The sequence below is a fragment of the Chiloscyllium punctatum genome, chromosome 4, assembly GCF_047496795.1.
Source record: "Chiloscyllium punctatum isolate Juve2018m chromosome 4, sChiPun1.3, whole genome shotgun sequence".
NCBI lineage: Eukaryota > Metazoa > Chordata > Chondrichthyes > Orectolobiformes > Hemiscylliidae > Chiloscyllium > Chiloscyllium punctatum.
This window is the reverse complement of record NC_092742.1, coordinates 42,765,189-42,790,347: the sequence shown is the minus strand read 5'-3', so window position 1 is coordinate 42,790,347 and position 25,159 is coordinate 42,765,189. Positions and strand designations below refer to the sequence as shown.

Below are 25,159 nucleotides of genomic sequence, written 5' to 3'. Positions count from 1 at the left end.
AGATGTCGCGGAAGGGAAGAGTCAAAAGATTTTCCAGGTGAAGGTGAGAGAAGGAAGCAAATTGAAAGCAAAATAGATTAATTTTCCCAATTTTGGATGAAAGCAGTTGTCATTTCCCAGAGAAAAAGTTGTGGGAGGATCCCCAGAAAGGAACTGGCAAAACTGGGATTCCTAGAGGTACCCATAGCCACACCTTTAACTCTGAGAAAGTAAAAGGAGAGATTGTTTAAATTGAGAACAAGTGCAGCCAGGTAGCGGAGGGTGATAGTAAATGGGCCCTGTTCCAACTTCCTTTCCATGTAGAAAGTAAGAACTCTCAGACGCTCCTGCTGGATGATAGCAGTGTAGAAGAATTGGTGTAGAAGGTGGAGAGGAGGCGGCTGGAGACAAGAAGTTGGAAATCGTAGAGCTGACATAGTGTCAAGAATCATGTATAGGTGGGAAGAGTAGCTCAGTGGTTAGCATTGCTGCCTCACCGCATCAGGGTCCCAGGTTCAATTCCAGCCTCGGGTGACTGTCTGTGTGGAGTTTGCACATTCTCCCTGGGTCTGCATGGATTTCCTCAGGGTGCTCCGGTTTCCTTCCGCAGTCCAAAGATGTGCAGGTCAGGTGAATTGGCCATGCTAAATTGCCCGTAGTGTTAGATGCATTAGTCAAAGGGAAATGGGTCTGGGTGGATTACTCTTTTGGAGGGTCAGTGTAGACTGGTTTGGCCAAAGGGCCTGTTTCCACACTGTAGGTAATCTAATCTAATCATTCTAATCAAGACGCAGATTAATCAGTTAATTGTAACTCCAGTTAGACCTCACATTTTGCAACTACTTACCACAGGTGTCAACGTGAGCTAGTATCCAGAATTCCACAGAAAAAAGAAAGGGTGTGAAATCTTTTGATATCTGTTCAGACCAAAGGTGATAAAATAATTAATGTATTTATAACACAAAATTAACAATACAGCATAAATATGATATGATATTATTAATATTAAAAGACCAAATCCTAATTTTGTCACAAATTTAGTAAAGTGTTTTTAAAAACAAGCCTCAAAAGTAGGCAGCTTTGTAGTTTGTAAGACCTGGGGCTCAATGCCAATATGTTTAGTGTTGTATTGGAGTTAAAAGAGCAAGTCACAAACCTGTAAATTAAAAAGATGGATTATAGCATTTCAAGTGTTTACCTTGACAAAACCTGAAGACTGGAAGTTATGCAAGTGTTTTGGTTATGGATAACAGATCTAGCAATCACAGGAAGGAAGTAGTGGGTTCATGGCTTGCAAGCTGCTTAATAGTCAAAGGGTAATCTGTGCAGTTAGTAAGAAAAGATTGATGTGTCAGTGAATGGAGAGTGTGTCATTGGAAATGTACCAACCAATAAAATGTGAAAAACATTGTTCAATGTTGTTCTTAATAGAAAGGCAGGCCCATATCATGGTTTTAACTCCTGGCTGTGCTGCTCTGACTCCAGAGTCTCCAGTTTAAATGTGTCACTTCTGTCCCGTACACAAACAGACTGTACATCATGGGAATCGCAACAGAGAATTTGGCTGAGGAAGTGTGTTTTGAGTTTAATTGAAATAATGACATTGCATTCCTGCATGGACTGTCCTTAAATGCAGAGTTTTAGACTATGCAAGCTGGCAAAACAGCTCTGTTGAGTGAAGTCATCACTTCATCTGTATTTGGCCTGCTCAGTGCAGAGGGCAATGCAACAAACAGTGAATATTATATTGGGTTAGAGGAAGCGCATGTAGATTGATGGCTCATGGAAGGAGTGCTTTTAGTCCTCGAGTGACATGCAATTAAATATATGGTGGAGGTGTTCTCTTTCGTGCTGAAGTCATTCTAGAAAGTAACAGCGAAAGGGTGGTTGCACTTAAGTGACTGGAAAAGTGAAAAGAGGGACTGGTCTCTTTAGAAAGCAGAAATGTAAGAGCAAAATGTATTTTTTTAGTAGAATAATGTTAAGTGATTGCAACTGTCAAATTGTATTGGGGTGGGTAATTTCATTAGGACCTCATTTCATTAGGAGTGGGATGTGTTAAGATTAGAAACTTGGGAGCTGAAATTATATTTTTACTAATGAAGCAAATGACAAATTGATTCAAGAGACACATGTCTTTCGGATTAATTGAAGCAAATGGGTTTAGGGTTCAATTGAGAAAATGATTATGCTGGGAAAGAATCAACAAATAGGTCACCTGCAAAATTTGAATTACTTAGTTTTTAATCTATCAAAATGACCTTGAAGTTATACCTTTCATCTAAAACTTCAAAGAGTAAAGTTTGTTGCATAGTCCCTGATTTTACAGTACTGTGTTGATTCGAACCATGTGAAAATGGATTGTAGTACACATTAAGCAATTGATTGACACAGTATAAAATTCACATTGTAGCTTTATCAAAGTTTTCATCACTATTTTGTCAAAATTTCAGTTTTATTTGGCATCCATCTGTTATTATCCATAATATCTTCAAAAAAATCTGCACAATTCCTGAGTCAAAATGTAACAAACCAAGCTATTCAGTTTGGTATCTATTGTGCATATAAAGAGAATGAAATCATGATATAAATTAGAGTAAATATTTTTGTCATTGCTTTGAATTCTTTTACTTCATGTATATCATTGCTGTTTCAAAATTAGGCTGAGTAGTTTTGGATTACTCAGTTAAGAGCTGGCACAGATACAGTTGCTAACCTTTTGTATGGTAAATATCTGATTTTGGGTGTATCACGAATAAGATTTTTAAAATTTTACAGCAGCATGTCTTCATATGAAGATATTAAAATAATAAAATATCCCTAAGCACTTCATGTATTACAATACAAAAATATAACACAGGTACACATGCAATTGCTTGGTCAAGAAGGTAGGTTTTAAGTGGCAAATGGAGAGAAAGAACGATTCCCACATCCTAGGGCACGTCAAATAAATATTTGCCACCGTGGTAGAATGATTAAAATCCAAGGTGCTGAAGAAATGGCGAAGTGTGAAATTAGAGATCTGTGGTTGGAAATTTAGAAACCTTGATTTTTTTTTTAAACATGAGAATTTTAATATTGGGCCTGGTTAAGCAGTTCATTAATGTATGTTACGTCAGACTGGGTGATAGGCCTTAGAGTTTTGAATATCCTCATTTTCAGCAAGGATATTTAAAAGTCAAGAAGTATGGCGCTGGAGAAACAGCAGGTCAGGCAGCATCCGAGGAGGAGGACAGTTGACATTTCAGGCATAAGGCCTTTATTGGGAATCCTAACGAAGGACTTATGCTCGAAACGTCAATGCTCCTGCTCCTCGGATGCTGCCTGACCTGCTGTACTTTTTCAGCGCCATACTTTATGACTGATCTCTAGCATTTGCGGTCATCACTTTCTCCAAGGATATTGGATGTAAGCATAAGAGGTATAGTTAGTAAGTTTGCTGGTGACACCAAAATTGGAGCTGTAGTGGACAACGAAGAAGGTTACCTCAGATTGCACTGGGGCTGCTCGTTGGATGCTGCCTGAACTGCTGTGCTCTTCCAGCACCACTAATCCAGTATTTGGTTTTCAGCATCTGCAGTCATTGTTTTTACCTTCTTGATCAGATGGGCCAATGGCCTGAGAAGTGGCAGATGGAGTTTAATTTAGATAAATGAGAGGTGCTGCATTCTGGGAAAGCAAATCTTAGCAGTACTTCTACACTTAATGGTAAGGTCCTAGGGAATGTTGCTGAACAAAGAGACCTTGGACTGCAGGTTCACAGCTCCTTGAAAGTGGAGTCGCAGGTAGATAGGATAGTGAAGAAGGTGTTTGGTATGCTTTCCTTTATCGGTCAGAGTATTGAGTACAAGAGCTGGGAGGTCATGTTGCGACTGTCCAGGACAATGGTTAGGCCACTGTTAGAATATTGCGTGCAATTCTGGTCTCCTTCCTCTCGGAAAGATGTTGTGAAGCTTGAAAGGGTTCAGAAAAGATTTACAAGAATGTGGACAGGGTTGGAGGATTTGAGCTATAGGGAGAGGTTGAATAGGCTGGGGCTGTTTTCCCTTGAGCGTCAGAGGCTGAGGGGTGACCTTATACAGGTTTATAAAATCATGAGGGGCATGGATAGGATAAATAGACAAAGTCTTTTCCCTGGGGTGGGGGTGGTCTGCATGGATGAGTTGGACCGAAGGGTCTGTTTCCGTGCTGTACATCACTATGACTATATTTAAAAGCCACTAGATATGCACTGAAAAATTAAAAATCCAGCAGTAACAGACATGAATGAAAGTTTCATCAGCAGATGTACTGCAGCAAGGTCAGTGTTGGCTGATGTAATGGGAGTACAATTTATTAGCCTTTATGATGAATTAAGACCTCCATGGTGTAGTTCAGACAACATTTTTATTCATTCTGTGTGCTTTGCTGTCTGTCCAGGAGGCTGTATACAAACACTTTCAAGTGCCTCATGCCTCCAGCAAACCATCTAGATCCATTGACACTCTGATGGATTCTTGTAAGATAGTGAGATTTGCCTTCCATGTATTATTGAAAACTGCAATTTGCAAGATAACCATCACCTTTCGAGAACACTTAAAACATTTAGTCAGAACACAGAAAAAGACTGCAACTTTTTTTTGGAGTATAGAGTGATGTTTTCAAAATTTTGTCGCTCCAGATCAGAGGCCACTGAGTGCAGACTTCATAACCCATTTCCAATTTTGTTCTTTTCTGTTTACTGAAGTTCACTTTTTTTTGTATTTTGTACTCTTAAAGGATTGGCTGCTTTAAGAAGAATAATTAAGATTGTTTTCCTGGGGTCTTTTTGGTTATCTTAGTCTGTATGTTTGTAAAGTAATAGTATTTTTCTGTTCCAAATGCGATATTTAGTTCTTGAGAATTAAATCAGAATATCAGGTATTGACCGTTACATCCATTCAGAAGTCTAAATAAAGAGATTTTTTAAAAAATAAACACAAGTGATAGAACATAGAACATAGAAGAATACAGCGCAGTACAGGCCCTTCAGCCCTCGATGTTGCGCCGATCAAAGCCCACCTAACCTACACTAACCCACTATCCTCCATATACCTATCCAATGCCCGCTTAAATACCCATAAAGAGGGAGAGTCCACTACTGCTACTGGCAGGGCATTCCATGAACTTACGACTCGCTGAGTGAAGAACCTACCCCTAACATCAGTCCTATATCTACCCCCCCTTAATTTAAAGCTATGCCCCCTTGTAATAGCTGACTCCATACGTGGAAAAAGGTTCTCACTGTCAACCCTATCTAACCCCCTAATCATCTTGTACACCTCTATCAAATCACCCCTAAACCTTCTTTTCTCCAATGAAAACAACCCCAAGTGCCTCAGCCTTTCCTCATAGGATTTTCCTACCATACCAGGCAACATCCTGGTAAACTTCCTCTGCACCCGTTCCAGTGCCTCCACATCCTTCCTATAGTATGGCGACCAAAACTGAACACAATATTCCAGATGCGGCCGCACCAGAGTCTTATACAACTGCAGCATGACCTCAGGACTCCGGAACTCAATTCCTCTACCAATAAAAGCCAGTACGCCATATGCCTTCTTCACTGCACTATTTACCTGGGTGGCAACTTTCAGAGATCTGTGTACATGGACACCAAGATCCCTCTGCTCTTCCACGCTACCAAGTAGTCTACCATTAGCCCAGTAATCCATCTTTTTATTACTCTTACCAAAGTGAATCACTTCACACTTAGCTACATTGAACTCCATTTGCCACCTTTCTGCCCAGCTCTGCAGCTTCTCTATATCCCGCTGTAACCTGCCATATCCTTCCTCACTGTCTACAACTCCTCCGACTTTCGTATCATCCGCAAACTTGCTCACCCAACCTTCTAACCCTTCCTCCAGGTCTTTTATAAAAATGACAAACAGCAATGGTCCCAAAACAGATCCTTGCGGAACACCGCTAGTGACGGCACTCCAAGATGAACCTTTGCCATCAACTACTACCCTCTGTCTTCTTCCAGAGAGCCAATTCCTAATCCAAACCTCCAACTCACCCTCAATGCCATATCTCTGTATTTTCTGCAGTAACCTACCATGGGGGACCTTATCAAACGCCTTACTAAAATCCATATATACCACATCTACCGCTTTCCCCTCATCTACCTCCTTAGTCACCTTCTCAAAGAATTCAATAAGGTTTGTGAGGCACGACCTGCCCTTCACAAAACCATGCTGACTATCCTTGATCACATCATTCTTATCCAGATGTGCATAAATCCTATCCCTTACAATTCTCTCTAAGACTTTGCCCACAACAGAAGTGAGACTCACTGGCCTATAGTTACTAGGATTATCCCTACTCCCCTTCTTGAATAAGGGAACCACGTTTGCTAGCCTCCAGTCCTCTGGCACTACTCCTGTCGACAAAGAGGACACAAAAATCAAGGCCAATGGCTCTGCAATCTCCTCCCTTGCTTCCCAGAGAATCCTAGGATAAATGCCATCAGGCCCAGGGGACTTATCTATTTTCACCCTTGCCAGAATTTCCAACACCTCTTCTCTACATATCTCAAAGCCATCCATTCTACTTATTCGTGCCTCAGTATTCATATCGACAACAATGTCCTGTTCCTGAGTGAATACTGACGAAAAGTATTCATTCAGCGCCTCCCCAATCTCTTCAGCCTCCACACGCAACTTCCCATTACTATCCTTGATTGGACCTATTCCTTCCCTAGTCATTCTTTTATTCCTAACATACCTATAGAAAGCCTTAGGGTTTTCCCTAATCCTACCAACTAAGGACCTTTCATGTCCCCTCCTTGCTGCTCTTAGCTCTCTCTTCAGGTCCTTCCGGGCTACCTTATAACTCTCAATCGCCCCGATTGAACCTTCACGCCTCATCTTTACAAAGGCCGCCCTCTTCCATTTAACAAGGGATTCCAACTCCTTATTAAACCACGGCTCCCTCACACGACCCTTTCCTCCCTGCCTGATAGGTACGTACTTATCAAGGACACTCAATAGTTGCTCCTTGAACAAGTTCCACATATCAATTACGCTCTTGCCTTGGAATCTACTTTTCCAATCCACACATCCTAAGTCATGCCTCAACGCATCATAATTTCCTTGCCCCCAGCTATAACTCTTGTCCTGTAGTACACACTTATCCCTCTCCATCACTAGAGTAAAAATCACCGAATTGTGGTCACTGTCCCCAAAGTGCTCACCTACCTCTAGTTCTAATACCTGGCCTGGTTCGTTACCCAGAACCAAATCCAGTATGGCCTCACCTCTTGTTGGCTTATCTACATATTGTGTCAGGAAACTCTCCTGCACACATTGCACAAACACTGACCCATCTAACGAACTTGAGCTATAGCTTTCCCAATCAATATCAGGAAAGTTAAAGTCTCCCATAACAATCACCCTATTACTGTCACTCTTCTCCTGAATCATCTTCGCAATCCTTTCTTCAACGATTCTAGGACTATTAGGAGGCCTGTAAAAGACTCCTAACAGGGTGACCTCACCTCTCCTATTCCTAACCTCAACCCAAACTACCTCAGATGGCAAATCTTCGTCCATCTTCCTTTCCACCGCTGTAATACTATCTTTGACAAGCAAAGCCACACCCCCCCCTCTTTTGCCCCCACCTCTGACCCTACTAAAACATTTAAACCCTGGAACCTGCAACAGCCAATCCTGTCCCTGATCTAGCCACGTCTCCGTAATAGCCACAACATCGAAGTCCCAGGTACCAACCCACGCTGCGAGTTCACCTACCTTATTTCATATACTTCTGGCATTAAAGTATACACACTTCAAGCCACTCTTCTGTTTACAGGCACCCTCCTTTAAGATTGATGCCATATTCCTAACCTCCCTACACTCCAGGTCCTGCACCCTAAAGCTACAGTCTGGGTTCCCATGCCCCTGCAGAGTTAGTTTAAACCCCCCCCAAGAGCACTAGCAAACCTCCCCCCAAGGATACTGGTGCCCCTCAGGTTCAGGTGCAGACCATCCTGTTTATAGAGGTCCCACCTTCCCCAGAAAGAACCCCAGTTATCCAAGTACCGAAATCCCTCCCTCCTGCACCATCCCTGTAGCCACGCATTTAACTGTTCTCTCTCCCTATTCCTCGACTCTTTATCACGTGGCACGGGTAACAAACCAGAGACAACGACTCTGTTCGTTCTAACTCTGAGCTTCCAACCTAGCTCCCTAAAAGCCTGTCTAACATCCTCAGCACTCCTCCTACCTATGTCATTGGTGCCAATATGGACCACGACTTCAGGCCGCTCCCCCTCCCCCTTAAGGACCCGGAAAACACGATCAGAGACATCACGTACCCTTGCACCTGGGAGGCAACATACCAAACGTGAGTCTCTCTCGTTCCCACAAAACCGCCTATCTGTGCCCCGAACTATCGAGTCCCCAATTATTATTGCTCTGCTCTTCTCCACCCTTCCCTTCTGAGTAGCGGGGACAGGCTCCGTGCCAGAGGCCTGAGCCCCGTTACTTACCCCTGGTAAGTCGTCCCCCCCACAAGTATCCAAAACGGTATACTTGTTCTTGAGGGGAACGACCACAGGGGGTCCCTGCACTGGCTGCTTCCTCCCAGTCCCCCTCACTGTCACCCATCTATCTGCCATCTTTGGAGTTACTACTTCCCTATAGCTCCGATCTATGACCCCCTCTGCCTCCCGAATGATCCGAAGTTCATCCAACTCCAGCTCCAGTTCCCTAACACGGTCTTGGAGGAGCTGGAGATGGGTGCACTTCCTGCAAGTGTAATCAGCAGGGACGTCCATGGCATCCCTCACCTCATACATGTTGCAGGATGTAACAATGCTTAAAATGATACATTGTTGCAACCTACATTCTGGTCCCCAGATCAAATATTTAGTTTACATGTGCATAACTGTATAGAAATTTGTTGGATTCTCAAAAGCCTAATTCCATTTTACTTAAGTAACTGCCATTTTAAACTATTTTATCAATGCACTGAAGTGAATTTTGTCTTTTGTTGGAGCATCACATTTGTAGCTTATGTGCAAACAGTATTTTAATTTTAAAAGACTGTTACAGGCTAGTACCATTAGTTTTGAACTAGAATGAGACATGAAAATTTTTTAAAGTATTTTTTCAGTGGCTAAACTGTACCAAAATGTTGATTTTTTTTTTTTAACTTATCAAATGTGATTAACTGCTGACCTCTGGCATACCTTTTCAGTTTGCAGTGAACATGTTTCGAACGTTACCACCGTCCTCTAACCCCACAGGAGCAGAGTTTGATCCTGAAGAGGATGAACCAACACTGGAGGCTGCATGGCCTCATCTACAGGTATTGAATACTTATCTATATTCATATATTACCTTGACAACCAAAAGTGAGTCTTATTTCATATTTTTTAAATATCTTTTTTCTTGTCCTTTAAAACCTGTTGTGAATTTTCTTTATTTTCATTATTTCCATAATGAGAAATGTCAGCAGTATGTAAATCTTTACAACCTTGAAGGACTGCTTAAATAACATTGTGACATGTCAGACACGAGCTGTTTTACTCTGAAATAATACATTTGATTTCATGTTTCCTGTTCAGTTGTTGAGTACAGCAGTGCAAAATATCCGAAGTGTAGAAAATGATCTTGAAGCAGTGTTGTTTTGGAAACCTTGCATCATCATGACACTATTTTGTTCAGGAGGTCTTTCGGTGGTACAGATGAAATATTTTTCAGGACCATGCCCTGTTCTCGCTGATATGTTGACACATAATGAGACAGTTTTGTTTGTGTTTTCTGTACTTCAGATTTTTTTAAAAGGAGAATTTATGCTTACACCACAAATCTTGATCTGCTGAGATCTGTGCCTGGCAAATTTGTCAGGTCGACCAATGTGCAGTTTGTTTCAAAGTCTGACTTGGAATTTCATGCAGATTGTCCTATGGTAAACAACTAGAACTTTTGAAAAAAGTAGGTCCCAAACTTTGAAACTTCGTCCAAACTCAGCACGCAAGTTTGATTCAGATAAGGAGAAAGCAGGTGGGGTGTAAATTTGGTCGAGTTGACTTCAGAGCTAAGGGAGACAAAAGGGACAAATGGACTCCTGTGTCTTATCATTCTACAATTCTGATTTCTGTAACTTTATTAACTTACTTTATTATTGACACAAATCCTTTATTGGACAATTTTAAATGTACTCACATGATCTAATCACCATCGGCACAACTGACATGCAATCGCAGTACAGAATAAAGGGTAATGACCACTTACACTTATACAGTTCCTTTAAGGTAGAAAAATGTCCTAAGGTGCTTCACAAAAGCATAAGTCAAAAATAGATACTGAACCAAAAAGGAGCCATTAGGAGGGGAATCAATACTTGATAACAAAAAATTTTAAATAGAAAATTTGGTGATGAACTGATGTTTAGGTAGGCAATTTTGGAGAGGGCATTTATCGCCAAAAGTATATCTGCCAATAATGAACTGAAGTGAGGAAGGTATATACTGGAAGCTAAAGTAAAGAATAAAGCTCCAGAGAATTTTGTGGCATAAAAGAAAATTAAAGTATGAGGAAAGGCGTAACTTTAGAACAGTAGAAGATCAGAAAATACCCAAGAGAGTATAAGATTAATGGAATTTGCCAATGGCAAGAATGGATAATATTTTCAGCAGCAAAAGTGTAGAAATGGGAAGTGTTGAACGTGGAAGTAAATGGTCTTTGCTACAGTATATCATTGGATGCACAGCTTGAATAGAATGCCATGTTGCAAACAGTCTGGTTTAGTCTTAGATAATGGACATCGAGTTGCATAACCAGTGGTGATGGCGATAAGCAGTTCAAAAAAGTTAGGTCTTCTGCATGTCACGCTGTCTGATGACGAATCCTACAGCTCGGTGATTCGAGCATAGTAATTGGGAGCAGGTTTAAGTAATTTGGCCGTTCCTGCCACCTGTACTATCGATAGATCATAGCTGATGTCCTTGAGGTCTTGTTCCAGCAACCCCTGATAATCATAGATTCTTGACTAATAAGGAAGTCAATCTACCTCTGGCATAAAAGTATTAAAAGGTTTTGACTCAACTGTAAGAACATAGAGAATAGAACATTACAGTGTAGTACAGGCCCTTCGGCCCTCAATGTTGTGACGACCTGTGGAACCAATCTGAAGCCTACCTATGTTACACTATTCCATTTTCATCCATATGCTTATCCAGTGACCATTTGAATGCCCTTAAATTTGGCGAGTCTACTATTGTTGCAGTCAGTGCATTCCACGTTCCTACTACACTTAGTAAAGAAATTACCTCTGACATCTGTCCTATATCTGCCACCCCTCAATTTAAAGCTATGTCCCCTCGTGCTAGCCATCATCATTTGAGGAAAAAGGCTCTCACTGTCCATCCTATCTAACCCTCTGATTATCTTATATGTCTCAATTACATCACCTCTCAACCTTCTCTTTAATGAAAACAGCCTCAAGTCCCTCAGCCTTCTCATAAGACCTTCACTCCATTCTAGTAAATCTCCTCTGAACCCTTTTCACAGCTTCCACATCCTTCCTATAATGCGATGACCAAAACTAAATGCAATACTCTAGGTGCTGCTGCACTAGAGTTTTGTACAGCTGCAGCATGACCTTGTGGCTCCGAAACTCAATCCCTCTACCAATAAAAGGTAGAACACCTTAACAACCCTATCAACCTGGGTGGCAGCTTTCAGGGATCTATACACATGGACACCGAGATCGCTCTGCTCATCTACACTACCAAGAATCTTACCATTAGCCCAATACTCTGCATTCCAGTGACTGTTTCCAAAGTGAATCCCCTCACACTTTTCCGCAATAAACTCAATTTGTCACCTCTCAACCTGGCTTTGCATCTTCTCTGTGTCCCTTTGTAACTGCAACATCCTTCAGCACTATCCACAACACCTACCTTAGTGTCATCCGCAAATTTCCTAACCCATCCTTCCATGCCCTCATCTAGGTCATTTATAAAAATGACAAATAGCAGTGGCCCCAAAACAGATCCTTGCGGTACACCACTAGTAACTGAACTCCAGGATAAACATTTCCCATAAACCAACACCCTGTCTTCTTTCAGCTAGCCAATTTCTGATCCAAACCACTAAATCACACTCAATCCCCTGCCTCCATATTTTGTGCAATAGCCTACCGTGGGGAACCTTATAAAACGCCTTATTGAAATCCATATATATCACATCAACTGCTTTACCCTCATCCACCTGTTTGGTCGCCTTCTCAAAGAACTCTGTGAGGCACGACCTACCCTTCATAAAACTGTTTTGAATATCCCTAATCAACTTATTTCTCTCTAGATGATTATAAAGCCTATCTCTTATAACCTATTCCAACACTTTACCCACAACCAAGGTTTATAATTACCAAGGTTGCTTCTACTCCCCTTCTTGAACAAAAGGGCAACATTTGCTATCTTGCTATCAACATTTGCTTCTGGCACTATTCTATAGACAATGCTGACATCAAGATCAAAGCCAAAGGCTCTGCAATCTCCTCCCCGACTTTCCAGAGAATCCTAGGATAAATCCCATCCAGCCCGGGGGATTTATCTACTCTTACAAATTGAGTTTCAGAATTCCTACCATCACCTCCTTGTGAACCTCAATCCCATCTAGTCTAGTAGCATGTTTCTCAGTATTCTCCTCAACAACATTGTCTTTTTCCAGTATGAATACTGACGAAAAATATTCATTTAGCACTTTCCCTACCTCTTCAGACTCCATGCACAATTTCCCACTATTATCCTTGATTGGCCCTGATCTTTCTCTCATCATTCTTCTATTCCTGATATACTGACAGAAAGCTTTAGGGTTTTCCTTGATCCTATCTGCAAATGACTTCTCATGTCCCTTCCTGGATCTTCTTAGCTCTCTCTTTAGGTCTTTCCTGGCTAATTTGTAACTCTCAAGTGCCCTAACTGAGCCTTCACATCTCATCCTAATATAAGCCATCCTCCTTTTGACAAGAGATTCAACTTCTTTAGTAAACGACAGCTCCCTTACTCAACCACTTCCTGCCTGCCTGACAGATACATGCTTATTAAGGACGCACAGTAGCTGTTCCTTGAATAAGCTCCACAATTTAATCATGCCCATCCCCTGCACTCTCCTTTCCCACCCTATACATCCTAAATCTTGCCTAACTGCATCATCATTTCCTTTCCCCCAGCAATAACTCTTGCCCTGCTTAATATACTATCCCTTTCCATCGCTAAAGTAAACATAACTGAATTGTGGTCACAATTATCGAAGTGCTCACCTACCTCCAAATCTAACACTTGGCCAGGTTCATTACCCAGTACCAAGCCCAGTGTGGCCTCGCCCCTTGTTGGCTTGTCTACATACTGTGTCAGGAAACCATCCTGCACACATTGGACAAAAACTGACCCATCTAAAGTACTCAAACTATAGTGTTTCCAGTCAATATTTGGAAAGTTAAAGTCCCCATAACAACCACCCTGTTACTCTTGCTCCTATTCTTAAGTATCTTTGCTATCTTTTCCTCTACATCTCTGGAACTATTCGGAGGCCTATAGAAAACTCCCAACAGGGTGACCTCTCCTTTTCTGTTTCTAACCTCAGCTCATATTACCTCAGTAGACGAGTCCTCAAATGTCTTTTCTGCTACTGTAATACTGTTCTTTGGGGAAGAGTTCCAAAGAGTCTACTCTCAGAGAAAATTCCTTCTTATCTTCATCTTAAATCAGCTTATTTCAAACTGTGTCCCCTTGTTCAAGTCTCTCTCACAAAGGAAGCATCCTTTTAGCCTCCATTCTATCAAGTCTTCTCAGGATCTTATAAGTTTCATAGGATTGCATTCTGGTTCTTCTAAAGTCTAGTGTGTATAGCTCAACTTTTCCAACGTTCCTTATAAATCGCCCCAATCTCATGCCAAGTATGAGTTAAATGAACCTTTGAATTCGTTCTAATGTGTTTACATAATTTCTTAAATTAGGAGACCTAACTGTACACGATAGTCCAGATGTGGCCTCACCAGTGTGCTATGCAAATGTAACAAAATATTCCTACATGTATGTATGTTTCCGTTGTGTTAAATGCCAACATTCCATTTGCCTTCCCAATGACTTGACACAATATGATTTATGTACCAGTTTATCTAGATTTCTCTGTGCCTGAGAGTTCTGCAATCTCTCTATTTAAATATTTTGTTTTCCTGTTGTTCCTGCCAAAGTGGGTAAGCTCACATTTTACGACATTCTGGAATGTTTTTCACTTACTCACTTATCCTATATATCTTCCTTTGCTGATTTGTTTGCATGCTCTTCACAACTTAGTTTTCCATGTACCTTTATAGCATTAGCAAAGTTAGCCACTGTGCTTTCAGTTCCTTCATCCTAATAATTGACATAAATTGTATGTAATAGTCGCTGTAGTGCACCACTTGTCTCATCCTGCCAATCCTTTTGCTCACCCTTTGCTTCCAATAGCTAATACTCCTCTACCCATGCTAATATACTCCCAGTACACTATGAACTTATGTTTTAGGTTGTAACCTTCTCACATGTCTTCTAGAAATCCAACTGCAGTGTGTTCTCTGGATCTCCTTTATTTCTATTGCCTGTTACTTCCCCAAAGAGCTCCAATAAGTTAGTCCTACATGGTTTTCCTTTCACAAAACCATGGTGACTCTGCCTGATGTATTAAGGTTTTGTAAGTGCCCTGTTACTACCCCCCTTAATAGATTCCTGTATTTTTCCCATAATAGATGTCACACTTTCTTCTTTCTTGAATACAAGAGTCATATTCACTGTTTTCCAAACTGATGGGACCTTTCCAGTTCAGGGAATTTTGGAAAATTTAAAATCAATGTTTACTATCCCATCAGCAGCTACTTTTAAAATCCTGGGATACTGTCCATCAATGGGACGAGGAATTCAGCTTAGATGGTTGACAGTAGAGCTAGATATAATCATTGTACATCTGAAAGCTGGCACAATGTGATATCACCAAGGGATCATATGTAAATAACTAATAGAGAGATTCAAGTGTTCATCTTTGGTAGATGGCAAAATAACCCATTCACAGAAATGCTCTGGTTATTATTAATAGACAGTTGTGAAACCATACAAGAAAAGAATGGATGTGAGGCATCCTATTTGGTAGGATATACAGAAAGCTCCTCTTATCTTTCATCATCTAATTCTGTAAAATCTCAGCCGTGGTGTAAAGAATGACTAAGTAAAGAGAGAAAGTAGAATATGAAAGAGAGTTAGCAAGTAAGATGATAAAAATGAGTTTCTTAATCCCACACCCGTCATCCTAGAATTGTTTTTCGAAAAAGGGATGAAACGTAACCTCTCTCGGCCAAAGGAATAGAAAAATGAATTTTCACATCAGTTGGATATCTTGTTGACAAAAGTGAATTGTAAATAGCTGTAGATTGATGATAAGTGCTCAGTTCTGATTTCATTTAACTTGGATTCAAGTTGTTGAGAATTGGCCACATCCCACAGCTTCAGGTTTTACGAAGAAACTGGAAAACTAGCATTTAGAAACCATCAGATTCCCTGACGCTACTATAGAGAATAAAATTTCACAAGACAGACAACAACTTTGAGTTTCTTCTTTACTCTGACTACTGGGTCTGTAAAATAAAACTCTTTAAATCCAGAAAACGTTGCTTGACATCAAATAGTACAATGTCTCCATTCATCTTAAAACTAGATTTTCCCAGTAATTAAAGCAATAAACCCCCATCTCCTATGTCCATGAATCTTTGCTCAGCTACTTCTCCAATGCCACTTGATTTCCAGTAAAAGCAGCAAGTGCCTTAGGACAGACATTTAAATGAGTGGCTTATTTCAAAGAAATCAGGTTCAGAAACTGGTTAAGTGACTGGGTGGTAAAGGTTGAGCTGTGTTTGAAGGATCTATGAGAGCGACATAGGCAAGGTGCACAGTAAAGTGATGGAAGATCTCATCAACAGTACGCTCAGGTCACACTGATAGTTCAGATTGCGGACAGACAGTTTGGGTTCTGATAGAGCCAAGCTCCTGGCCTCATTATGCCCTGGGTTCAAACAAGAGAGTTGAATTTCAAAGGTGGCATTTCAAAGGTGACTGTGGCATCAAGGAGTCCCAGCAAAACTGGAGGCACTGGGAGTAGGGGAGCTGCAGTTTAAGTCATACTTGGCACAAAAGAAGATGGTGAGGTTGTTTGAGACCAGTCATCTCAGCTGTTTCGTCAATGCCTTTTCCTCTATTATAAGGTCAGAAGTGGAACTGTTCACTGGTGACTGCTCAACATTTAGCACCATTCATAACTCCTCAGATATTGAAGCAGTCCTGATCATAAAAAATTGGACAATATCCAGTTTTGAGCTGGCAAATGTTAAGTAACTGTCATGCCAAGCAAGTCCAAGCCATGACCACCTCTAACAGAAGAATCCAACCACCACCACCTCTTAACACCTCCCACTGACATTCAAACATCAGTGACTCTCCCACTGTCAACCTACTTGGATTACCATTGACTAAAAACTGAACTGGCCTAGCCATATAAATACTTACACTGCAAGACCAGGTCAGACACTAGTGAGTGACTTAACTTTTCGATTTGTCAAAGCCTGTCTACAAGACAAAAGTCAAGAATGTGATGGAATTACTCTGCAGTTGCCCAGATTTTCACACAGAAGATGGTTCAAGTGTGGAATGAATTTCCTGAGGAAGTGGTGGGTGTGGGCACAATTACACTATTTAAAAGACATTTGGAAAAGTATATGAATGGGAAAGGTTAACAGAGATAGAAGAGCAAGGATGGAAAATACTTGGGAGTGCCATAACCTCCAAATTCCCCTCTTATGTACTTGCCATCTGACTTGGAAATATGTTACCATTTCTTTGGTGTCAGTGAGTTGGAATCTGGAACTCCCTCATTACCAGCATTATGGTGTATCTACACCAAATGGATTGTAGTGGTTCAAGACAGCAGATCACCACTACCTTCTGAAGCCAAAGAGGGATGTGCAATAAACGCTAGCCCTGTCAGCATCACCTAAATCCATTGTATAAATAAATGAATCTGCAATATACAATAGACTAGATTTTGTGGGAAAAGAGAGTCTGAGCAACATATACAATTAACATGCAAATGAGTCAGTAATATGTGAAAAAGAAATGTCCAGTGAATTAAGAATTACCACAAGATGCTGGCCAATTTGTGCCACACCACTAATTATTACAATAACCTGTTTGGACATGTTGTAACACATCTACAGGTCATGTGGAATTTGAACCCAGGCCATCCGATCCAAAGGTGCTGCCACTACTTTGTCAAGTAGTTGATTTGCATGTTAATTGTCCACTAAACATGTCACAAAGTTAAGTAACCTAGTATTTAACAATGCAAGTAAACTTTATGATAGCCAGTAACATGTCTTGCTTGGAAAATAATCAATTGATAAGTTTGATTGCTTCAGTTTGTTATTTATTTTGGACAGTATACAAATGTCAAATCTAAAATGTTTCTGCCTTTTTTTTCCCTTCTGTCTATCCAATCTTCTTGCATCTTTCTATACCTGATTTGACAAGGAATGCACACTCTAGTTCACCCTCTTTCTCCATTCTCCTCCTGTTTATTTCTGTGTCTTTTCTATTGGTCACCAGATTCGAGATGCCCAATTACCTTGGCTGTGCTATTCAAACTAGGTCCTACCTTAGAACCATATTGAAAGGCTTGTATGTCTCAAAGCAAAACCCTTCCCGATACAAGTAGAAAATAGTTCCAAAATTCTGCATAACATTTTTAATTTGTTTTGCCATGTATGATTCCACACTAGACTTTTGTGTTTTGATCTTTTAAAAAAAATCTGCATGGAACAACCAGCATGAATTGCTTACTACAAATTAGCATTGTACCACTAATATGCAATTACTACCTGAGCACTGGCAATTGGTAATAAGAAGCTATAGGCCTGTACAAATCTGGAAAAACAAAAACAATTGTGCAATTAATTGCTGAGTAGGTTATTTGTATTCCAGTTGAAACACCACCTGAGAGTGAGGTGTTCTTGGAATGTGGATAAAAAGCCTAAGGGTACTGCCTCTTCTGGTCTTGGCATGAAGCAATTTATCCACACAAAGTGCTATTTTTTTTTTAAAGAGTTATTTTTATGTAGTTACTGCAGATTCAACAGCTGGAAATCGAGCACTTCCCAACCATGGAGGGGTAAAGATAGTGGACAGATTGCTATAAGTAATTTGTACATGTCCTACAAGCCAGCTTAGCATATTGCAAAGTTGAAAATCACACAATCACCTGATGAAGGAGCTTCGCTCCGAAAGCTAGTGTGCTTCCAATTAAACCTGTTGGACTATAACCTGGTGTTGTGTGATTTTTAACTTTGTACACCCCAGTCCAACACCGGCATCTCCAAATCATATCATATTGCAGCTCAGCTGGAATGGTATATAACCAAAAGTGCGTTAAAATTAGAACATGACTTTTTAAAAATTATCTGTTTAAGCAATGTAATTTTATCTTGATAATCTGTTAATGTTAATAAACTTTCTTAAAATTTTCTTTCTTTAGTTGGTGTATGAATTTTTCTTGAGGTTTTTAGAGTCTCCTGATTTTCAACCCAATATAGCAAAGAAGTACATTGACCAGAAATTTGTAATGCAGGTAAGAGAAATACCCAGCTACTTGATAAAGCCATTTTCAATTTTTCCATTCTAAAACAATTTTAAAGTATGCCTATAATTCTGCAATGTAGGTGGCAGTGCCTTCCTTCCTTTGCATTTTCAACTCTTTGGCGACCTTCTGGTTATTCAAACTGATCACATTAAGTTAGATCTTTCACAGCAGTTGTTGACAGCAGACGTGATGCATAGAATATACTGGTTAAATTTTGGCTTCATTCTCTATTTTTGGAATGGAGTGCAAAGCTTATAAAGTGATCTGATATTGTTTGCCTACCTGAATACTGGTGAAAGTGGTTTATTCATTGAGAAATTCTTTCACACCTTGTGAGGTCATGATGGGGTGCTGTTTCAGTTACCTTAAAACGATTAGTATTCCATGAATTATTTTGAATGTGGTAGTCATTATATTGGCCATTGTGTCAGCTGTTTTGAACATGACCAACCCATAAACAGCTACTAATTCATTTGTTTATGCTAGTATTTGAAGGGGAACAACAGAAAGGACACTAGGAGAGACACATCTGTCTCCAAATTCTCGAATCAGAACATATTCACTGGAAGTTTACCTAGTTTAAGAGCTTGCATCACAGCAGGATGTTATAATAGAGATTTCACAGTATTTGAGCACATTTATGTATCTTGGGCAGAGAGTGGTTAGCATTCTTTAGTTCTTTTATATGTATTACTTATATGGATGCATGATGGGAAAGCCAAGATCCAAGCCTGGTCACTGGATACTTAGGGCTTGGAAAAGGGGTTGCAGCTGTAGAACTGTTAAGATCAAAAACTATGCAGGTCCTTTACTATAGGACTGCAGAAGTTTTTTTTCATTCGTGTAATGTGATTCATGTACTTCACCTCCTATTGCCCTTAGACTGAGAGACTTGCTGGGCCATTTCAAAGGACTGTCAAAAGTCAACCATAGAACCATAAACTTTGTGGGACAGAAGGAGACCATTTAATCCATCCTGTCTGTACCAGTTGCTGAAAAAGCTACCCAGCTGATCCCACTTTCCAGCCCTATCTCTGTAGCGCTCCAACTTCATCATTTTCAAATATATCCCTAGCTCTCTTTTGAACCTCCTATGGAGTCCATTCCACTATTCTCCCAGGCTGCGCATTCCAAATTCTAACAGCTCTAAGAAGTTTCTCCTTATCTTAATCTTGCTGATGGTCTTGAAATCGTGACCCCTAGTTAATGATGTGCCAACTAGTGGAAACAGAATATCCTTTTTTATCTTGTCAAAATTGTTCATAGTTTTGAAAACCTCAATTAGGTTAGCTCTTAATATTCTTTGTTCCAAGGCAAATAAACCAATTTCTCTAATCTTCTATCTAAAATCTCTCATTCCTAGTATCATTCTAGTAAACTTCCTTAGTCTCTTCACCCCTCCTTAAATAAGGTATGCATAACTGAACACACTACTCCAAATATGGTCTGACCAGTGATTTGTAAAAGTGTAGCGTCACTTCCTAGCTTTGTTACTGAATAAGCCCCCATTTATAAACCTAAAGATCCTATCCTGTAAAAGCCTCCTTCGCAACTGTTTCAACTTTCCTTGCCATCATTAGAGAAAAAAACAAACAGAAGTTGCTGGGAAAGCTCAGCTGGTCTGGCTGCATCTGTGAAGAGAAATCAAAGTAAACGTTTCTGGTCCAGTGATCCTTCCTCAGTAATGCGGAAGGGACTGAGGAAGGGTCACTGGACCCGAAACATTAACTTTGATGTCCTTTCACAAATGCTGTCGGATCTGCTGAGCTTTTCCAGCAACTTCTGTTTTTGCTTCTGATTTACAGCATCTGCAGTGCTTTCAGTTTTCACCATCAGAGAAGAATGCACATGAAACCTGAGGTCCCTCTGCTGCTGTACTCCCTTCAAAGTTGTATTGTCTGTCTATATTTCTTCTGCTGAAAAATGTGTTGCTGGAAAAGCGCAGCAAGTCAGGCAGCATCCAAGGGAGCAGGAGAATCAATGTTTCGGGCATAAGCCCTTCTTCAGGAGGAAGAAGGGCTTCTGCCCGAAACGTCGATTCGCCTGTTCCTTGGATGCTGCCTGACCTGCTGCGCTTTTCCAGCAACACATTTTTTCAGCTCTGATCTCCAGCATCTGCAGTCCTCACTTTCTCCATATTTCTTCTACCAAAATGCATTGCCTCGCATTTCTCTGCATTCTCAGTGGGTGGACTGCAGTTGTTCAAGAAGGCAGTTCGCTGCCACTTCCTCGAGAACAATTAGGGTTAGACAATAAAGGCTGGCCAGCCAGTGATGCCCACATGCTACAAATAAATAAAAATTGAAATTCATCTGCCAGGTGTCTGCCCTGATAACCAACTTGTCGATGTCGTTCTGAAATTGATCAGCATCATCCTCATATTTGACTGTTCGCCTTATCTTAGTAATATCTGTAAATTTGGACATTTTTGTTAATATAAATCAGAAAAACAAAGATCCTAACATTGATCACTTGGGAATGCCACCTTCAGCTCATCGCTGTTTGGAGAAATGCCCATTTATGCCGACCCTATGTTACCTGTCTGTTAGCCAGCTTTTAATCCATACTGCCAAAGACCCCTCAATCTCAAACATTTCTAATTTGCTAACCAACCTGTTATTTGGCACATATTAAATGCTTTCTTGAAAATCCAAAAATACAACATCAACAGCACTGTCCTCATCCATTACCTGTGTCACCTTGTCAAAAAACTGAATTAAATTTGTCAGACATGACCTGCCCCTGACAAAGCAATGTTTACTGTCTCGTATTAACTTTTCTCCATGTACATTTACCTTAACCGTGTTTCAGCTTCCATCAGTTTTCCCACTGTTGATGTCAAGCTGACAGGTCTGGGTTATCCCTTTACCCTTTCTTAAATAATTTAAGTCACATTTGCAATCCTCCACTCCTTGGGACTATCCCTGTAGAGCGGGAAAATTTCTGTCAACGGCTCCACAATTTGTTCCCTGTCTTAGCAATCTAGGCTGTACAGGCATTATTATACCAGCTTTTAATTCTCAGTTTTCATTTATTCAATTAACAGTTTGCCATCCATCATGTGAAATTCAAACTTTTAGACCCAGAGTATTAATCTGGAACTCCAGATTGCTAGTCTATTGACATTACCACTACACCACTGCCTCCTCATCATACCTGTGTGCTATGCAATTAATCTCAGAATTGATCTGATTCTGCATAGAAGCTTTATACATTACTTGTTTAGACCGCCATAATTTCAGAAAAGTGTTAGATTCTGACACTGTTGCAGAATTTCCTAGAGTTCAGAATTAGAATCAATCTTCCTGTGATGATGCCAACTATTTTCTTTTATGAACATTGAGTTTAACATGATAAGTTGTGCTTATGTTGATTCCTCAGATGAATATGGTTGGGGAACTTGTCCAGAGCAATTGTCAAGCTTTGAGGCCAGATTTGTGATTAATTGTGTACCTCATTACAGATGTAATACCAGCATTGGGATCTTTGCTTAATTATGTATGCAAATCCTTGTGGTTGGAAGTTTGTGAACAATGTAAAAGCTGGCCTGAGCCAAATAATTTGTTTTGGTGCAATGTTTTAGGTAATTCTTAATTATGGGTGATTTAAAAGGTTCTATGATTGGGCAATATAATGAGAGCAGAATGGGCAAGGGATAGTTGCATTTCTTGTTTGATCCTCACTTATGGGTGTTTAAGGAAAGCAAAGTTTGTAGCAAACGTAGGGGTACTCTAAAGTTTTGAACTGGTTTTCTTTCATGTCTGTCTATATGTCTGTAGTTTTGTATTATGTGTGCTTTCAAATTCGTGATAAGGCTGGTAGGTTCTCATTTTCAAGTCAAGGAGGAAAAGGCTGTTGTGCTAGTGTTTTCGGAACAGGGTTGGTATTTTCGATTCCTTGGGAAGCTGGCCTGGTGTTGTGGATTTCTGGGTGGATTTACTGGGCATCTGTGCAGCAGATGACCTTTAAATAGTTTTGAAGTTGTTATTAGCAATGCCTGGCAAGGAAATTCCCCTTCTTCAAGATTTAATTGAGTTGGCGAGAGAAGGCTTAGTTTTCACAATATCAAATAGAATTACTTTTATTCATCTATGGGATATGGGCATCGCTGGTTCCACCAGCATTTATTACCCATTCCTAACCGCCCAGGCGGTGGTTAAGTCATGTGTCAGCCAGACCAGGTAAGGGTGTAAGATTTCCTTCCATAAAGGACATTAGTGATCCACTTGGATTTTTACAGCAATCGACAATGGTTACATGGTCACCAGTACAACGTCTCCCTACTCCAAATGTTTACTGAATTCAAATTTCGCAGTTTTCCATAAGAGGATTTGAACCCGTGTGCCTAAAACATTAACCTGTGATTTTAGGTTATTCGTCAAACAACATTACCGTTGTGCCACTGTGTCCTTGCTCTAGATTTCATACTTCCTTTTAAATTGGGATTAAGAATTTAATTTCTTGCATTTAATTAACTATGGCATCTCACATGATCAGACCAGTAACAATTTAAATTGTTACTCTACTTAGTGACAAGATTGTTGTTTTAGGGCCTAGGCTAAACATAAACCCAGGTTATTGTTTGGAGGGAGGAGGAAGCTTGACCTCGCCACCCCAGTTCCATTGTTAATACCTAGGCACCTATTTAAATTTTCAATGAATATGATTGATCTGTGTCGTAAACTGGTAATTTGTTGGAGTCAAAGTTAAGACATTTCTAGAAATGTCATCAGCATCTGTTAACACTAGAATACGCTTATCCAAGTGCTCAAGACTGGATTCTGTACAATAAAATAGTTGATCTGCCTCCAAAGCTGGAACTTGAGCTTAATTTTGCATTCAGTGCTATTTATTATTTAAAGGAGTTCATTGACCTAGCATTAACCTCTTGTTTGGATCCATAGTACAGCCACAACTCTGTGAATAAGTAATGCCCTTCTATTCTCTACTCTGGTTTGCAATTATTGGAGCATTTTAAAACCTACAGTTCACCTCTTAAATGCAAGCAAATCAAATGCCAGCTTCTCCTCATAAGAATATCCAGCATGTCGAAAGCATAGTGCCCAAATAGCATGAGGTTTTTTGGTACTGTTCTACTCTTAAGTTACCTTTATTTAGATTTTACTTTATGCTTTTGTAGTCATGCAGCGTGGAAACAGGCCCTTCAGTCCAATCAGTTCCCACTGACCGTATTCCCAAACAAGTCCGTTTCTCTCCAAATGCGTATAAATTATATCTTTTGGAATCTCCTCTAACAACTTACCCACCGCTGATACCAGACTCGCCTGTCTATAGTTTCCAGGCTCCTCCTCACAGACTTAAACAATGACACAGCATTAGCCACCTTCCAGTACTTCACCCATGTTTATAGATGGTAAAATATTTCTGTTGGGGCCCTGCAATTTGCTCCCTAACTTCCCACAGCGTTCTGGGATACACTTGATCAGGTCCTGGAGATGTTTTCCAAGAGCTCCAGCACTACCTCTTCCATAATGTGAACTGTTTTTAAAAGATCAGTATTTATTTCCCCGAGATGTCTAGCCTCCGTTTCTTTCTCAGCAGTAAAAACTGGCTCAAAATATTCATTTAATATCTCTCCCATTTTCTGAGGTTCAACACAAAGACAATGTTGTTGATCTTTAAGGGATCCGACTCTCTCTCTAGTTGCTATCTTGCTCTTAATGTATTTACAGAATCTTTTTGGATTCTTTTTAACCTTATCCACCAAGGCTATCTCATATCTCCTCTTTGCCTTCCTGATGTCCTCCTTAACAATACCTCTACACACTCTATACTCTTCAAGAGATTCAACTGATCTCAACTGTATATCTAATATTCATCCATTGTTCCCTAATCTTACCAGCCTTGCCTTTCACTCTAACAGGAACATAATGCTTCTGAACTCTAGTTATCACAATTTTGAAAGCCTCCCACTCGTCAGTTGTTCCTTTACTTGTGAACAATCTACTCCAATCAATTTTTGAAAATTCTTGTTTCATACCCTTAAAATTTGCCTTATTCCAATTAAGAACTTTTATAAATGACTTATTCTTTTTCATAACTCTTTTAAAACTACTAGTAATATGATCATTAGTCCCAAACTGTTCCCCCATTAACACTTCAGTCACTTGCTTTGCCTTATTTCCCAAGAGGAGGAATATTTACATATTGATAAAGAAAATTTTCTTGAATGGATTTAACAAATTCTTCACCATCCAAACCTTTAACACTATGGCAGTTATTGTTTGGAAAATTAAAACCCCCTACTATTACAACCTTTATTATTCTTAAATATATTTGAGGTCTCTCTACATGTTTGCGTCTCAATTTCTATCGTACTACAGGCTCCTCCGATAGTCAAATCCTATCAAGGTGATCATCCCTTTCATTTCTAATTTCAATCCATGAAATGATCCCTGAGAAATATGTCCTGTAATTACGTAAAGTTTTCTTTTTTCAAAACTGCCACTCCACACTCCCACCAACTT

At 40.1% G+C, this 25,159-nt stretch overlaps 1 protein-coding gene across 7 annotated transcripts in view; it reads left to right on the top strand.

Moving 5' to 3' along the window:
- Positions 1-25,159, top strand: part of ppp2r5ca (protein phosphatase 2, regulatory subunit B', gamma a) — a 179,917-nt gene that overhangs the window by 102,342 nt on the left and 52,416 nt on the right. For 6 of the 7 annotated variants that reach the window (XM_072568494.1, XM_072568493.1, XM_072568492.1 and 3 more), the window contains 2 exons: positions 9,202-9,312; positions 18,567-18,659. In XM_072568494.1, coding sequence (XP_072424595.1) covers positions 9,202-9,312; positions 18,567-18,659 — 204 coding nt within the window. The remainder of the gene's footprint in view (positions 1-9,201; positions 9,313-18,566; positions 18,660-25,159) is intronic. The other variant, XM_072568495.1, reaches the window with a different exon arrangement.